General features: G+C 41.5%; 1 protein-coding gene across 1 annotated transcript in view; it reads left to right on the top strand.

Moving 5' to 3' along the window:
• The window catches only part of LOC132406270 (dual specificity mitogen-activated protein kinase kinase 2), a 76,068-nt gene that overhangs the window by 32,122 nt on the left and 25,120 nt on the right, over positions 1–18,826 (top strand). The window contains exons 4-7 of the mRNA XM_059991680.1: positions 12,178–12,255; positions 13,748–13,799; positions 14,671–14,795; positions 15,482–15,695. Coding sequence (XP_059847663.1) covers positions 12,178–12,255; positions 13,748–13,799; positions 14,671–14,795; positions 15,482–15,695 — 469 coding nt within the window. The remainder of the gene's footprint in view (positions 1–12,177; positions 12,256–13,747; positions 13,800–14,670; positions 14,796–15,481; positions 15,696–18,826) is intronic.

Below are 18,826 nucleotides of genomic sequence, written 5' to 3'. Positions count from 1 at the left end.
CTTGTTATCAAAGTACATATGTCACCATATACAATCATGCGATTCGCTTTATATATGGGCACACTCAGTAAATCATAGAGCCATAATAGAATCAATAAAAGACCACACCCAACAGGGTAAACAATCACTCTGCAAAGACAAAAAGAAAAATATATAATAAATAAGCAATAAATATCAAGAACATGAGATGAACAGTCCTTGAAAGTGAGGCCATAGATTGAGGGAACAGTTCATTGATGGGCTAGGTGAAGTTATCCCCATTGGTTCAAGAGCCTGATGGTTGAGGGGTAATAACTGTTCCTGATCCTAATGGTGTGAGTCCTGAGGCTCCTGTACCACCTTCCTGAAGAGAGCAGGACCTAGGTGGTTCCTGCTTTCCTGCAACAATGTTCCATGTAGATGTGCTCAATGATGGTGAGTGATTTACCTGTGTTGGTCTGTGCTGTCTTGACTACTTTTTGTAGTATGTGCCATTCAGTTAGTGTTCCCAGATGAGGCTGGGATGCAAACAGTCAATATACTCTCCATCACACATCTATAGAAGTTTGTCGGAGTTTTGGATGTCATGCCTAATCTTCACAAACTTCTAAGGAAGCAGAGGTGATGCTGTGCTTTCTTTGTAATTAAACTTGCATGTTGAGCCCAGGACAGGTCCTCTGAAATGATAACACTGAAGAATATAAATTTGTTGACCCTCTTCTCCTGATCCTTAAAGAACTGTTCATGAGCCTCCAGTTTCCTTCTCTTGAAGCCGATAATCGGCTTATTTGGTCTTGCTGACACTGAGTGAGAGGTTGTGGCATCACTGAGCCAGATTTTTAATCTCCCTGCTATATGTTGATACGTCACCACTTTTGATTCAGCAAACGACAGTGGTGTTGTCAGCAAATTTAAATGTGGCAATGGAGCTGGGCTTAGCCACACAGTCTTACACGTAAAGCAAGTAGAGCAGGGGTCTAAGCACAGAGACTCATGGTGCACCTGTGCTGATGGAGATTGTAAAAGAGATATTGTTAATCCAATCTGCCTGGTGTCTGCAAGTGAGGAAATCGAGGATCCAATTGCAGAAGGAGGTATTGAGGCCAAAGTCCTGACGCTTATTGATTAGTTTTCAGAGGATGATGGTATTGAGTGCTGAGGTGTAGTTGCTAGAGGGTAACCTGATATATGGATCTTTGCTCTCCAGGTGTTCCAGTTTAACATAGAAACCTACAGCACAATAAAGGCCTTCTGGCTCACTATGCTATGCCAAGCATGTACTTATTTTAGAAATTGCCTAGGGTTACCTATAGCCTGTATTTTTCTAAGCTCCGTGTACCTATCCAGGAGTCTCTTAAAAGACCCTATTGTATCCACCATCACCACCACCGGCAGCCCATTCTACGCACTCGCCATTCTCTACGTTTTATTTTTTTTAAAAAAACTTACTCTGACATCCCCTCTGCACCTACTTCCAAGCACCTTAAAACTGTACCCTCTTGTGTAAGCCATTTCAGCCCTGGGAAAAAGCCTCTGACTATCCACACGATCATTGCCTCTCATCATCTTATGCACCTCTATCAGGTCACCTCTCATCCTCTATTGCTCCAAAGAGAAAAGGCCAAGTTCACTCAACCTATTTTCATAAGGCATTCTCCCCAATCCAGGCAGCATCCTTGTAAATCTCCTCTGCACCCTTTCTATCATTTCCACATCTTTCCTGTAGTGAGGTGACCGGAATTGAGCATACTACTCCAAGTGGGGTCTGACCAGGGTCCTATAAAGCAGCAACATTACCTCTTGGCTCTTAAACTCAATCCCACGATTGATGAAGGCCAATGTTCTGTAGGTCTTCTTAACCACAGTCTACCTGCGCAGCAGCTTTGAGTGTCCTATGAACTCGGACCCCAAGATCCCTCTGATCCTTCACACTTACCACTAATACTATATTCTGCTATCATATTTGACCTACCAAAATGAACCACTTCACACTTATCTGAGTTGAACTCGATCTGCCACTTCTCAGCCCAGTTTTGCATCCTATTGATGTCCTGCTATAACCTCTAACAGCTCTCCACACCTCCCATCTTTGAGTCATTAGCAAATTTACAACCCATCCCTCCAGTTCCTCATCCAGGTAATTTATAAAAATCATGAAGAGAAGGGGTCCCAGAACAGATCCCTGAGGTACACTACTGGTCACCGACCTCCATGCAGAATATGACCCGTCTACAACCACTGTTTGCCTTCTGTGAGCAAACCAATTCTGGATCCACAAAGCAAGGTCCCCTTGGATCCCATGCCTCCTTACTTTCTCAATAAGCCTTGCATGGGGTACCTTATCAAATGCCTTGCTGAAATCCATATACATTACATCTACTGCTCTACCTTCATCAATATGTTTAGTCACATCCTCAAAAAATTCAATCAGGCTTGTAAGGCATGACCTGCCTTTGAGAAAGCTGTGCTGACTATTCCTGATCATATGCCCCTCCAAATGTTCATAAATCCTGCCTCTCAGGATCTTCTCCATCAACTCACCAACTACTGAAGTAAGACTCACTGCTCTATAATTTCCTGGACTATCTCTACTCCAGGAACAACATCCACAACCCTCCAATCCTCAGGAATCTCTTCCATCCCCATTGATGATACAAAGATCATTGCTGGAGGATCAGCAATCTCCTCCTTTGCATCTCACCTTTGTAGCCTGGGGTATATCTTGTATGGTCCCGGTGACTTATTCAACTTGATGTTTTCCAAAAGCTCTAACACATCCTTTTTGTTAATGTTTATATGCTCAAGCTTTTCAGTCCACTATATGTCATCCCTACAATCGCCAAGGTCCTTTTCAGTAGTGAACACTGAAGAGTGAATAGTAGTGAATACTAATCATTAAGTACCTCTGCTGCCTCCTCCAGTTCCATACACACTTTTCCACTGTCACATGTGATTGGTCCTATTCTCTCATGTTTTACCCTCTTGTTCTTCACATACTTGTAGAATGCCTTGGGGATTTCCTTAATCCTGTTTGCCAAGGCCTTCTCATGGCCCCTTCTGGCTCTCCTAATTTCATCCTTGAACTCCTTCCTGCTAGCCTTATAATTTTCTAGATCTCTATTATTTCCTAGTTTTTTGAGGCTTTCATAAGCTTTTCTTCTTGGTTAGATTTTCAACAGCCTTTGTACACCATGGTTCCTGTACCCTACAATCCTTTCCCTGTCTCATTGGAACGTACCTATGCAAATATCCCCTGAACTTTTGCCACATTTTTGCTTTACCTTTCCTTGAGAACATCTTTTCCCAATTTGTGCTTCCATGTTCCTGCCTGATAGCTTTAAATTTCCCCTTACTTCAATTAAACGCTTTCCTAACTTGTCTGTTCCTATCCCTCTCCAATGCTGTGGTTAAAGGAGATAGAATTATGATCACTATCTCCAACATGACACCTGACCAGGTTCATTTCCCAATACCAGATCAAGTATAGCCTCTCCTCTTGTAGGCTTATCTACATATTGTGTCAGGAAACCTTACTGAACACATCTAACAAACTCTACCCCATCTAAACCCCTTGCTCTAGGAAGATGCCAATCAATATTTGGGAAATTTAAATCTCTCATCACAAGAACCCTGTTATTTTTTTTACACCTGTCTCCAGAATCTGTCTCCATATCTGCTCCACAATGTCCCTGTTACTATCGGGTGGTCTGTTTATTTAAAAACAAAACACCCAGTAGAGTTATTGACCCCTTCCTGTTTCTAACTTCCACCCACAGAGACTCAGTAGACAATCCCTCCATGACTTCCTCCTGTTCTCAGGTTTGAGCGAAGAGCCAATGAAATAGCATCTGCTGTGGACCTTTTATGATAGTCAGCAAATTGGAGTGGATCCAAATTGCGTCTCAAGCAGGAGTTGATATGTTTCATCACCAACCTCTCAAAACACTTCATCACTGTGGGTGTGAGCACTACTGGAGTCATGTGAGGCAGTTTCTTGTTTTCCATGAACGTGTTCAAAAGTTTGGTAGGAATTCCCTGGAGTGTTTGGATGGGAACAAAACAGTCTTTTGAATGTGGTGACCTTGAATGCAGCATTATGAGTGTTGTGGAAGAGATCAGTAGCTTGAAATGATGCTGAGGCCAGGAAAAGCCATTTGTGAAGCAAGATGGTGCTGGTGAATCATGGCGTGAATCGTGTTGTGAGCAGCTTACAAAATCTTCTAAATATTCTGAAGAAGGGTCTCAGCCTGAAACGTCAACTTTTTATTCATTTTCATAGATGCCTGCTGAGTTCCTCCAGCATTCTGTGTGTGAGATTCTAAATGTGCTACTTCTGAACCACTCTCAGTGCAATCTGCAGCCTGTAATTTCCCTTTTAGTAACGTACTTATGAACCGTCTTAACAAACTAGCGATTTCACGATCTTCCAAATGACTCAGTGAACTTGACTCTCAAGCATGCTGGTACGGAATCTAAGTGGATGAAGGTACATCACCGTGCCCAGAGGAGAGGGAGAAGGGGAGGAAGCCAAGGCAGACTGAAATGCTGAGAAATGAAACTCCCTCTACCCAGCATCTTGTTAGCAAATGTACATTCGTTGGACAACAAGATTGAGGACCTTGGAGCAAGATTGACGTCTTGGAGGGAAATGAGGAATTGCTGCGTTCTGTTTCACTGCTACATGGTTCACTCTCGATGTGCCAGGTATGTTAGTAAAGCTGAGGGACTCTCAATATACTGGGCTGCTGAATCGGAGAAGGCAAAAGATGGGGTCTGTATTTCATGATAAACTGTCTTGTCACAGCAGTCTTGCCACACTTGTGTTCCAGGTCAGTAGAACAGATTAATGATTAAATGCTGACCATTCTACTTGCCAAGATGGTTCTCCTCATCAATCCTCGGTTGCCATTAAGCTGGCACTCGAGGTACTGAGTGTTGCCACCAGCAATCAAGAAATAGTGCACCCTAAAGCCTTTCAAATCATTGTTGGGGAACTCAGTCAGACTTGTTTGAAGAAGTCTCTTTCCTCATCAGCTGCAGCACCAAGGGTTCCAACACACTTGACCACTGTTGTACTGCAATTAGGAATGCCTAGAGTGCATTTTGTGAAATCTTATCACTTGGCTGTCCTCCCACCTACATACAGGCGGAGTCTAAAGAGATGAGGACAACAAAGAGGTGGTCGCAGGAGGCAGAAGGGTGGTTATGGGATTGTTTCAAGCCAGTGGACTTTACCACGTTCAAGTATTCCTCGAAGGATCTGAACAAATACACCACGGTTATCACAGACTTTATAAAACAGTTGTAGATGAGTGTGCCTCACAATATCATTCAGATTCTTTCCCAACCAGAGGTCCTGGGTGAACCATCAGATCAGTAGTCTACTGAGGACCAGATTAGTGGCATTCAGGTCTGGTGACCAAGAAAAATTCAAGAGGTGCAGTACAATGTCCAGAAAGCTATCTCGTGTGAAGTAGCAATTCCAGACCAAACTTGAATCACTAAAGGATGTTTGACAGCTTTGGCAGGACTTGAATGCTATTATCTCCTGCAACATGAAACCAAGTGACACAGGTGACAACAGGGCTTCTCTCCCACATGAACCCAATGGCCTTTTATGCTTGCTTTCTCTGTCAAAAGCATGGAGGAACCTTCATGAAGTCCCTCAGCACCCAACTACCCTATTATTTTAGTGTCTGACGCTGACACAAGAGCATCTTTCAGGAAGGTTGAACCCAGGGAAAATATTCAGCTCAGACAGGGTACCTGGCCAATTACTAAAGACCTGTGCTGATCAACAGACTGGAGTGTTCATCGAAATCTTTAACCCCTCGCCTTGGTAGTCTGAGGTGTTCACCTGCTTCAAGCAGATTTCAGTTATACTGGGGATAACCTGCCTCAATAGCTATTATCCAGTAGCACTTGCATCCACTACGATTAAATGTTTTGAGAGGCTGATGATGAAACACATCAACTCCTGCCTAAGAAGGTACTTGATCTGCTCCAATTTGCCTACTATCACAACAGGTCTACAGCAAATGCTGTTTCATTGCTGTTCAGATGTTCCAGGGTTGACTAAAGACCCAAAGATGCATACATTAGGATACACTTCATTTACTACAGCTTGGCATTCAATACTGTCATACCCTCAAAGCTAATCAATAAGTTTCAAGACCTTAGCCTCAATACCTCCTCCTGCAACTGGATTGTCGATTTTCTTCACTTGCAGACTCCAGGCAGTTTGGATTGGCAACATCTTCACAATCTCCATCAGCACATGTGCACCACAAGTCTGTGTGCTTCGCCCCGCTGTACTGTCTTTACACTTAAGACTGTGTGACTGTGTGACCTCCAATGGCTTATTTAAGTTTGTTGACAACACCACTGTCATTGGCCGAATCAAATAGCTGTTTTATTTTGAGTAAATATTGTCCAGACTCAGGAGAATGGAAATCTCACTGCTGGTGAATTTTGTATATTGCATTGTTTTTGACAAAATTCCTCTTAAAGATGTTAAGGAATCAAATTTCTCAATTAGCACTAAGACACCGAAAATATGACCTATATTCCTGTAGTACTTTGCATAACTTTAAAGTTGTCTGAACAATTTCAAGATCACAGTATTTATCAATGTTCAGATGCTATTTTTAATTGTTGTGCAGCAGAATTTTTAAAACCGCGTAAAACAAAAATTAATGTCTTAATTTTAAACTCTAAAAGGAAAAGCTTCCAATCTCAGTCTGGAAAAACACAGATTTTGATAGGATTAGCGCAGTCTGCTCTATAAAGTATACATGTAGATTTTTACTCTTCAAAGGTGAGACATGACTCAGCCAGGATTTGACCACAGACCACAGTCAAGAAACCTGTGTGTGAATGATGCTCATTTTGAAGAAAGTACCAGCTTATTTCTAGTTTGGGAGTATAGATACTATTTTAAGGATTTGAAAACAGTACAGTTTACAGCCCCTTAATAGAATCTTTTTTTGACACATAATTTATTTTTAACTAATGTGGACCTAAATTTGGGGATCCAAAAGCTAGAACTGGGGAAGCAGAGATCCAGGAGGGGTTGTAAGGCAGCAGGACAGGTGAGAACCAAGGTAATAAGGTTTGAAATCTAGTGAAAATTAAAGTTGTTGTTGCATTCTTTGACTGAGTTAATGTTAATCCCTCAGAAGCTGGTGCGTAAACTGTACTACTTGGGTCTATAAATGGATTTTGGACTTCTTAACAGAAAGGTCACAGTTAGTCCATATTGGCAGCAAAATCTCTAGCTCCATCACACTGAGCACCAGTGTGCCACCCACTTTCCACTCCAGCCTGCTGCTGTTCCAGCTGCTGATCCATGACTGCACTGCTAGATCCAGTTCAAACAGAATCAAGTTCGCTGACAACACAAATGGTTGGCTACATCAACAACGATATTGAGACACCATACAGAGAGGAGGTAGAGGGGCTGGTAGAATGGTGTGAGCACAACAGCTTGAGTTTCAACATGAACAAAACTAAAGAGATGATTGTGGACTCTGGAAACGTGTGGGCTGACAACTCCCCACTGCACATAAACAGTCCCTTCTTGAAAAGAGGTAAGTTCACATAACAGACCTGGTTCTTCAATACCATCTCTTCAGCCAAGAAAGCACAGCAGTGTCTCTCCTTCCTAGGGAGATAGGAGCAAGCAAGACTGCCCCACTCTATCCCATTCTAACCAGTTTTTACCTGGGCACCATTGAGAGTGCCCTGACCAGCTCACCTTCACCTCATACAGGAACTGCAGAGCATCTGACTGCAATACCCTACAAAGAATTGCGAGGACTGCTGAGAGGATCATTGGGGTGTCTCTTCCACCTTTCTGAGAGATTTATTGGAAGTGCTGTGTATGCTGGGCCCTTAGCAATGTCTATGATCTCTCCTATCGATTGAACAATTTCTTTGATCCCGACCATCAGGCAGGAAGTACCATAGCATTAGGGCAAGGACTGTTAGGAAGAGAAATAGTTTTCTCCCACAGGCTGTGAGGCTACCAAACTCTGTCACCCTCCAGGTCTCATAATGTCTGAAGTGCCAGTAGTGTGTTCTGTTTACTTTTTGACTTGTGTTGTAATATGTGTTATTTGTTAGTTTATTTTGGTAATTTTGCCTTTTGTGTTGTGTGTGACTGCTGCTGTCATAGGGGGTTTGTACATTCTCCTGCAGTCCAAAGTTGTAGCAGTTGGTAGATTAATGAGTCACTGTAAATTGTCTTATGATTAGCCTAGGGTTAAATTAGGGGTTGCTGGGCAGCACAGCTGGAAGGCCCTGTAATGTACTGTATCTCTAAATGTGTATGGTGTTGTGTACCATGGTCCAGAGGAACGTGTGTGTATGTGGTAGAAAGACAATCTTGAACTTGATGTGGATCAGCTAGCATGGGAGATGGGGGACTGAGCTACAGTGCAGTTTAGGTAACCAGTAGACTTTTGAATGAGTTTGTTTTAGTTTATGGTGATCAGTCAGGAGAATTTGAATAATCTAGATGCTCAATATGTGATTTGGTTTTCGACAGTAGATGCCCTGAGGCAGGGGCAGGGATAATCAAGATTAGAATGACAGAAGTCAAAGATCCAAAACACATTCCTGAAATATGAGACCAAGGTTGTGAATTTGAATTGACTTTCATTTCTTATATCCTTCACAGACATGAGGAGTGAAAATCTTTACGTTGCATCTCCATTTAAATGTGCAATGTGCAATCATAGTAATTTTTATAATAATTTATAATAAATAGCACAGTCAATGTAACATAGAAATATACTCAAATCAGCATGAGTTAATCAGTCTGATGGCCTGGTGGAAGAAGCTGTCCCAGAGCCTTTTGGCTTTTATGCTGCAGTACTGTTTCCTGGATGGTAGCAGCTAGAATAGATTGTGATGGGGATGAGTTGGGTCCCCAATGATCCTTCAAGCCCTTATTACACTCCTGTCTTTATAAATGTCCTGAATCATGGGAAGTTCAGAACTACAGATGCATTGGGCTGTCCACACCACTCTTTGCAGAATCCTGTGACTAAGCGAGGTACAGTTCCCATACCAGGCAGTGATGCAGCAGCCATTCAGAATGCTCTCAACTGTGCCCCTGTAGAAAGTTCTTAGGATTTGGGGGCCCATACCAAACTTACTCAACCAACTGAGGTGAAAGAGGCGCTGTTGTGCCTTTTTCACCACACAGCTGGTGTGTATAGACCACATGAGGTCCTCGGCGATGTGGATGCTAAGGAACTTAAGCTGTTTACCCTCTCAACCCCAGATCCATTGATGTCAGTAGGGGTTATCCCTTCTCCGTTCCTCCTGTAATCCACAATCGCTCCTTTGTTTTTGTGACATTGAGGGAAAAGTTTCCTTGACACCACTTTGTGAGAGAGATGACTTCTTCCCTGTAGGCCACCTTGTTATTGTTCGAGATTAGGCCAATCAATGTAGTGTTGTTGGCAAATTTAATCAGCAGATTACAGCTGTGGGTGACAACATAGTCATGGGTATACAGGGAGTAAAGGAGGGGACTCAGTATACAGCCCTGAGGGGCTCCTGTATTGAGGGTCAGAGGGGTAGAGGCGAGGGAGCCCACTCTTACCAACTTTCAACGATCTGACAGGAATTCCAGGATACAGCTGAACAAGGTGGGGTCAAGGCCAAGGTCTCTGAGCTTCCTGTCAAGTCTGGATGGAATTATGGTGTTGAATGCTGAACTGTAGTCCAAGGACAGCATTCTCACATAAGCATCCTACTTCTCCAGATGTGCAAGGACGGTATGTAGCGTAGTGGCTATTTTGTTGTATGTCAATCGGTTGTGCCAGTAGGCTAATTGTAGGGAGTCCAGTTTGGATGGTAGAAAGCTGCAGGTATAATCCTTGATCAGCTTCTCAAAGCATTTGCTGCTTATTGAGGTTAGTACAACAGGATGCCAGTCGTTCAGACATGTTACCTTGGTCTTTTTTGGTACAAAGTCAATGGTGGATAATTTAAACAGAAGGGCACTCTACACTGGAAGAGAGATTAAAAATGTCAGTAAACACACCTGCCATTTGTGCTGTGCACATCCTGAGTACTCACCCTAGGGTGCCATCTGGTTCCACAGCCGTTGGAAACATCTGTGTACCTCAGCCTCAGAGATGACCAGGTTGCAGGATGTAACAGTGGCTTTCCTCGGAGGCTCAGAGATAGTGACATCGAACTGAGCGTAAAAGCAATTGAGTTTATCTGGGAGAGAGGCCGCAATGTTGGCATCAGTACATTTGACTTTGAAGTCAAAGATGGTATACAGCCCTCGCCACAAGTCATATGAGCTATTCGTTGTGAAGCTTGACTGTATTGTTGTTTCTTAGCTTTTCGCAGACCGCAGCTGACTGCTGCATGTAAGCTCAGTGTCGCATGGTAAATGCTGCTTGCACTGAACTATTGATCCAGGGTTTCTAGTTTGAGAGGCCCAGACTAACTTCTGAGGGACAGCATCATTGATGCACTTCCGGATGAAGCAAGTGACTCCACCCATGAACTTGGAGACATCCTCATCATGGAAGACATTCCAGTCAACATCATTGAAGCAGTCCTGCAGCATGGAGGCTGATTGGTCGGACCAACAGTGGACGGTTCTGACTACGGCCGCTTCTTGTTTCAACTTCTGCCTGTATATCGGCAAAAGCAGAATCGAACAGTGATCTAATTTCTCAATAGCTGGGCGAAGGAGAGCTTTATAAGCGTTGCGGAAGGGAGTGTAGCAATGGTCAAGTGTATTATCTCCACAAGTGCTCGCCTGGATGTGCTGACGAAACTTCAGGGAGACTTTCGTTAGCGACACTCGATTAAAGTCACCGGCGACACTGAAGGCAGAAGGCAGCCTCCAGGTGGGCAGTCCTCTTGCTGATCCTCTCTGGCATCTGTCTGAAACTAAGAGATGGACTTTCACAAGACAACAGATTATGAAGGGAAATTAAGATAATCTATGTTACTCCTTTCCACACCTTGTGGCACATCAGGCAGCAACTTTGCTTTTTTTTTTAGCATTTTGTCTGGGTTTTTTTTAATGAGGCCAAGTTGCTAGCTCAACACTCAACCTAGCACAGATGAAAAGTGTGCAAGGACCCAGCCGGATTCAAACCCAGGACCACTCACCTCGAAGTCCAGTGCAGATGCCACAACACCACCGGCTGGCTAGGTGATGAAGGCATGAGTGGGAAAGCAGTTGTGGTAGGGAGATCTGTAAAAAGAGAAGCTGTGCTGGTTGATAGCCTTTCAACAAAACATTATTAGCCTCAAATGTTAATTCTCTTCCCCACCCCCCTTCCTATGGCTGTTAAGCTTTTCTTGCTCCGTTCTTTATTTCAGATTTGCAACATCTGTTGTATTTTATTTTTGAGAAATCCTAAAACCTGATTTAACTGCTATTTTTAGCGTGTTTTTTTAAACAAGATATGATGGTTAAATGGCATTCTTACACCTTAAGCTGTGCATGATTTTAGCAGTCAAACCTTAAGCAAGGAGAAGTACACAGATGCTAAACAAAATCATATTAAACCTGCTGCCCCAGTTGATAAATTGGTACTGAAGGCATGTGGCATTCTACCCTTTATCATTTGAGGCAGTGCGTTCAAGAGTCAGAAAGTTATGTTATAACTTTATAAAGCTCAAATTCAGCTGCATCCAGAGTATTGCATTTCTTTCAGGTTAATCCATTATAGAAAGGGTGCAGAGGAGTTTTACCAAGATGCCACCAGGATTAAAGGGCAAGCTTGACCAAACTAGAGATGCTTTATCTGGAGTGGTGGAACCTGAGGGGAGACCAGCTTGACAGAAGTTCTATAAATCTGAGTAGCATAGAGTAGACAGCCAGTGTCTTTTTATCAAGGGTTGAATAATATTAAAGGTGCAGGGAGGGAAAGGTTCAAAGGAGATGCGCAGGGCAAGTTATTTTTGACATGGAGTTGTAGGTGCCTGGAATGCAGTGCCAGAAATGGTGGTAGAAGCAGGTATGATGGGTGTTTAAGAGGCTCATGATTATACTAGAATGGAGGGATATCGACCATGTGCAGGCAGAAGGGATTGGCTTCATTCGACATCATTAGTAATTAGACACAAGATCATGGACCCTGTATTGTTCTGTCAGTTTTGTGGTTTTCTAATTTTTTTTTATTTTTCTCCTTTCCACATCCCTTGTTTTAGGATGGGGGTTCTCTGGACCAGGTGCTGAAGGAAGCTGGAAGGATTCCAGAGGAAATTCTGGGAAAAGTCAGCATTGCAGTAAGTACAATAATATGGAGTTAGAAATATGATATGAGCTGATAATAAATTTTAACATGTTCTATAAAAGCTATAATCCATAGAAATTTGTTTTTTGTCTTTTTTAAAAATTACATGTATGGAAACTGTAATCATTAAACAAAATTAGCATCCTTTTTATACAAGACAAGCTGATTTAAGTGTTTTGTTATCCCTCAACTTTCCATGCTGTCTACCTTTCTGTGCAATTCCGTGCCACCTTTTAAATAAGCCACAGATGGGAGAGTGTGGCACGTGGCCAAGTGGTTAAGGCGTTGGACTAGTGATCTGAAAGTCATGAGTTTGAGCCCCAACCGAGGCAGCGTGTTGTGTCCTTGAGCAAGGCACTTAACCACACACTGCTCCAGTCCACCCAGCTGAAAATGGGTACCAGCAAAATGCTGGGGGTTAACCTCGTGATAGACTGGTGTCCTATCTGGGGGGGGGAGGAGTCTCGTACTCTCAGTCGCTTCACGCCACAGAAACCGGCCTAATGAGCCCATAAGGCTTAGACTTTACACTAATTTTAACTAACAGATGGGAGAGCTGAGTGAAGAATTCTGTATAGAACTCTCCACCTTTCACCTGCCTGCACATGTTGAGTTTAGGATTTTGTGTTAAATTCCTTTGCTTTTATTTTTACATGGATATCCTGTGTGTTTTCCTGGTTATAGTTTGTCCCAGTAATAGGTGGTATTGATTGTTGAAAGGGAAGCCATATAGAGGGGAGAGCAGCCATAGTGACAGGAATTGACCCAAGTCAAGTTGAATTGCACCTTCTACCTCTAAGAATCAGATCTGATGAATCCTATGGTGGACTGATTTACAATCCTCTCCTGTAAGGGAAATGTGAATGATATGATGCTTGTCATATAAGAAATATAGTGCTGATAGTCAGCATAAAAATATGAAATGCTGCAGATGATGGAAATCTGGAGCAACATACAAAATGGAAATGTCAACTATCCATTTCCCTCCGTTGCTGAGTTCCGTCTGCATTTTGTGTTTTGACCTACCATCAACTTATCAAGAGGACCACAACCTTGTTGTAGAGCTTGGAGGCTTGCATACCTCAATGACTCGGAGATCTATGTTGGTGCCTTGTGCTTTGACTCTTGGTAGGGTCACCCATGTTAAAAAGGTCAAAGGGTAGAGGCCAGACTAAGAGTGGTCCTCAAGGTTCAGGGACTCAGCTCAGGGTCAGCAACACTGACTAGTGAAAAAAAATTGTTATGGAAACAGCAATTCTATATCTGTGTGTGACAGTGAGAAAGAGACTGAGGACCACCTTTGCTGCCCTAAATGCCAGGGTATAATGGGCAATAAGTAATTATTGCCATCAGTAGTTTGATTTTACTGTATACCTTGAAGTACTTCACTAACATTTTTTTACCAAATACAAAAAATGTAGTTGTTTTGGATAGATATGAACACAAACTGATATTTAAATATTTTAATGACATTTGTACTGCAGGTTCTAAGAGGGCTGACATATTTAAGAGAGAAGCATCAAATAATGCACAGAGGTGAGCTGGATTAAAAATAGATCCTGAAATTTTGTTCATGTTACTTTATGAAATTGAGAACAAAATGCTATAGTCATCTTTGTATTTCTGGTTTGGTAGTGTTACATGGCTAAAATGAGATTGCTATCCAGCCTTTTTATCTGGTGGTGCTGCTAGCAGGTGGTCGAGCCTTGCATCACTGAGTGAATGTAATGAATAGCAAAACTGGCTACAATACCCAATGGCCTACTCTTGCTCCGATTTCTTAGGATCATGGCTGCTCTTCTACCCTAAACAGTACAGGTGCAATATCACCAAAGCTCTCTGCAGAAGTGCTTCCCCCGGTGTATCTCATAATGAAAACTAAATTGTCATCAGCGTTCATTGCTTGCTGCATCAGGGTATGACTTGCATACAAGATCCCTTTGAACGTCAACAGTACCCAATTTCAGCATTTAACAAATGCACTGTTTTACTGTTGCATGCACCAGAGTGGGTATCCTGGCACTTACATTGGATGTATTTGCTGTATTCTCACTCACGCATCCATGTGCTTGCAGTCTTTACATCCAACATAGTTTGGGATTGTTAACAGATTTAGAAATGACATTAGATCGCCTCAGCTAAATTATTGATGCAGATTGTGAACAAATGGGGTACATCCTAAACAGTGGAATTGTCCCTGAGCCACCCCTGCTAAGGCATGCTGTGAAAAATGCAGCAGAACACTTGGTATTCTGGATGCATTCTGGTACAGTGAAGAGCTTCTGATATGGTCAAGGCATTACTGTGTTTGAACGTGGATAGTATTTTTAAAAAAGGCACTGAGAGAAACAATGTGCCAGAGGGTTTGTACTGTCTTGTGTTCCCTGAATTATGTTCTCTATTTCAGATGTGAAACCATCCAACATTTTGGTTAATTCTCGTGGTGAGATAAAGCTCTGTGATTTCGGAGTAAGCGGTCAGCTCATTGACTCGATGGCAAATTCCTTTGTGGGAACTCGTTCTTATATGTCTGTAAGTCTTTGTTCCTTTTCAAATTGTATAGTTTTTTTTAATGACTAGCCATTTATAAACAAAGGAACCTAAGTGATATTTCTATTTCTAACTCCTGCATAAGAGCTAACTGTTTATGTGTTGCATATACTGTCATGATGTTTCAGTCACACAATAACTGTATTAGAGTCAACTCAGCAGTGTAGGATTGCAGTTGCTTCCTTTAGAATTGGTTTGACAAGAGATCTTGTCTGTTTACATTTTTCAGATGGTTTTAAAAGGGAAAACATTTCAAAACTGTTTTAAATCTCACTTGTAACTCTTACTATGAAGGTCACTTAATATTCTAATGACTGTGTAAAAGGACAGCAGTAATATGAAATTCTATTCTTCAATTGATATATCATTCTGTTGTATTTTAATTCACATTTTAATAAAGCTTCTTTGAGATTCTTTTTTAAAAAAGGAAATTTGCACCCCTTAACCGTTCTGAGGTGAATATGACTCCAGACCTAACCAGTGTGGCTAGTACTTAATCAGCCTCAGGACTGGCTGAAAAGCCATTCAATTCGGTGGCATTTAGCTCTAAGTAGCCAATGCTGGTTTAGCCAGCAACATCCGCATCCATAAAAACACTTAGAAGAAAAGTTTAATTGATTATCTATTTAAGATCCAAATTGCTTTACTGTACACTTGTTTCCTGGCAGCCAGAGAGACTCCAGGGCACCCATTACTCAGTGCAGTCTGATATCTGGAGTATGGGCCTTTCCCTGGTCGAGATGGCAATTGGAAGATATCCAATACCCCCTCCTGATATGAGAGAACTAGAGGCTATCTTTCAGTGTCAAGTAGTGGATGGAGCAGGAGGGGAATCACGTAGCACGTCACCCAGATCAAGGGCTCCAGGGCGTCCCATCAGTGGTAAGTACTGGGCAACTTTGCTGTTTAAGAAATGCTTACTGTGTTATTGTTCCATTTGATTGCTTTATACACATCTCTCATCATTTTGTCAGTGCCAATCTTAGAATAACTTTGTGCCATCCAGTGCTGGATTAATTCAGGCTGATGCAATTGTATTTCTAAGCTATATTGACTGTTCTGTTGTACATCTTACTGTACATACTATTTATTACAAAATACTGTAATTTGTACATTCAGGCGAAGATGTAATATAAAGATTTTTACTGCTCGCATATGTGAAGGATGTAAGAAATAAAGTCAATTCAATTCATTTGAAAATAATGCACCATGTTTATAAATGTTTTCTCAACTGAGAGTTCTCTTTCATCTTGATAAATTATTTATGACAATCAAATCAGAAATGTAAGTGTTTGGGATAACCAGTTAGTTATGAAATTAATAATGTTCTGTGTTACTTCCAATATTTCTACCATTTCAGATATTTGAAGAACTTCTCATAGGACTTGTATTCTCAGGACTCAAGATGAAGTTTTATTTGTAAACATATCCAGGAATAGATATTGGTTTTGTGAAAGCTCATTTCTTTTCCTAGTACTTAATTAGTAAGGTGAAAGAAAAGTTAATGGCTTTTTTATGCAATCTGTTCCTCAGATTGTTTCCCTTTCTTTTCTTCAAAACTTCCCTGACTATTAGTTGCCTTTATCTGCTCCAGAGAAGCTCCAGGCCAAACAGTCCTTAGGGCCTCCTCCACTGTTCAGTGGGATTGTGTGTGTAAACGGATTGTTGGCATGAATTCCACTTTCCTCTCTCACCCTACCTCCTTTTGTCCAAGAATCTATTGTGGACCCAAATGCACTTGTACCACAGCTACCTAAGGTACAGGTTCCAAAGATTTGCATATGAAAATTTTGTCCCCATTTATCTCTTTTTTTCTATCCTGAAACTGTTAGTGGGGAATTCCAGAACAAGGGATGTTACAAAAATAAATTTAAAAAGTTATTAAGTTTTGCAAAAACATGGATTACTCAGTGCAATAGTTCACTTCCATAGTTCTCACACTATCAAGAGCAATTTCTTTACTGTGTTAAGCATATTAGTCAGTCCTGTCTTTCACTTCTCTAGCACATCTCTGAGTGGACAGATTACCATCTAATTTTGAATTGTGTGTTTTCACTCTGTGGAAATGGAAGTATTTATCACACTTCTTTTGTTTATTTCAAATTGTTGTTTTAAGGTTCCTGAAAGTAAGATTTGGATTTGTATGAGGCCTTTCATAACCTTGATACATTCTGAAATACGAAACAACTATTTTCAGTGTCACTGAGGAAAAAGGGAGCAGCGTAGATATCAGATTAAGTGTTTTGCATGCCTAATTTTTTTATTAATGGGGAATTTGAGATAAAAACTAGATTCCTAAGGAATTAAGAGCAACACAAAAAAAACTAAAATATCTCAGCAGGTCAGTCAGCATCTATGGAGAAAGATGGCCAATTGATGTTTTGAACTAGAAAGAAAGAAGTGATTTAGCCAGTATTAAAGATTGTGGGGTAGAGGGAGGAAGGGGTGGAACGAAAACTAGTATAGATGGGGGATTCAGGTGGAGAAAGGGAGAAGTTATCTAAGAAATGAACTAGTTATGTCAGTGTTCAGCTGCAGAAAAACATGACTTCACAAATATAGAAGAGCATCATGGTGCGTATATCCATATTGTTAAACACTTAATCTGATAAATCATACATCTAAATTTAAGTTACTTTTTTTGTATTAATATGGCTTTTCTGTTCATGAATAAGTTGGCTTCGCTCTTGCAAGGGTCATTATCTGGTGGTTCTGCAAGCATTACTTCTCATTGACATGTGAGAATGATTGCCATCTCAATTTTTGTTTAGCTCCTGCTGCATACAGGCATGAACTGCTTTATGGAATGTCATAGAACCATTGGTGAACATCTGCATTTCTGACCATGGTATTGTCCTGTTTGGCATCTCATGGTTACAGCCATCTTTTGTTATGTGACTCTGTCCATGGGGGTGTTGTCCCTTGTATGACCATTGATTTCAGTTTTGCCAGATCGATCACAAACATTTGGTCAATGCTGCCTTGATCAAAAAGAAGTGACCAGTAGAATTAAGTTGGCACTTCCTCACTGGTGCCAGTAGTCAATTCTAGACATGATTTTGAACCTAAAAGTTCAATTATAGAGGCCTTGTAAGAGTGACTGCTATTGGCTTTGAGGTAGTATTTGCCAGAGAAAGCACTGATTAAAATTAGTGAATGGATCCAAAGTGGAAAGCACAATGTTGGATGGAGTCATGCCACATAAAAAGACAAATGGTTATTAAAAGTAGTTCATCCCAGCTCCAGGCCATAGCTGCAGGAGTTTCTCAGGATAGTGTCCTAGACATAATAATCTTCAGCATTTCAGTAAAGACACTCTTTCCAACAAATCAGATATAAGGATCTTTGCTGATTATGTGCCACAGAGCGGTGTAACTAGTAGAACTGCTTCCTTGGCTTCGGTAACCCAGGTTTGCAATGTGGAATTTGCATGTTCTCCCTATTGCTGTGTGGATTTCTCTTGGGTGGTGCAGTTTTCCCTTTCACATTCCAAATACATGTAAGATTTTGAAGTTGACTGATCCTAGAGTGTAGATGAGTAATCAAAACATGGAGAGAGGGAGGGTTGCTATGAATGTGGGGAAATGTTTTTTAAAATTGTGTGTACACTTAATGATAGTACAGTCAGTATTGTTTCCTTTCACTTGACTGAGTTTCAATAGACAATAGGTGCAGAAGTAGACCATTCGGCCCCTTAAAAATGGCAACGTTGACACATCTGTACAGAAAGAAGGGATTCCCAGAGTGCTAAGGTGCATGGTTTCCTGTCTGTTCAGGGACAAGCGCAAAGGAAGGGAAGCCTGGTCATACTATGGCTAGAGCTTGCCAATGTGTGCAAGTATTTACCATTTAAGCTGATGGAGTTTGCGCTGAACCAACATCGTGTTCCAAGGAAAATAAAGGACCTTATCCTTACAAGAACTTATGATTGAGAGTCTCCTCAGGAGCAGTCACATCAGACTGATGGTTCATGCTTGTATGCTTGAGAAGGGTATTCTAATGGAATGTACAAT

Source organism: Hypanus sabinus, chromosome 16 (genome assembly GCF_030144855.1).
Source record: "Hypanus sabinus isolate sHypSab1 chromosome 16, sHypSab1.hap1, whole genome shotgun sequence".
In the NCBI taxonomy this organism is placed as follows: Eukaryota; Metazoa; Chordata; class Chondrichthyes; order Myliobatiformes; family Dasyatidae; genus Hypanus; species Hypanus sabinus.
Note: the sequence above shows the minus strand (reverse complement) of the source record. Positions and strands in the feature narration are given on the sequence as shown.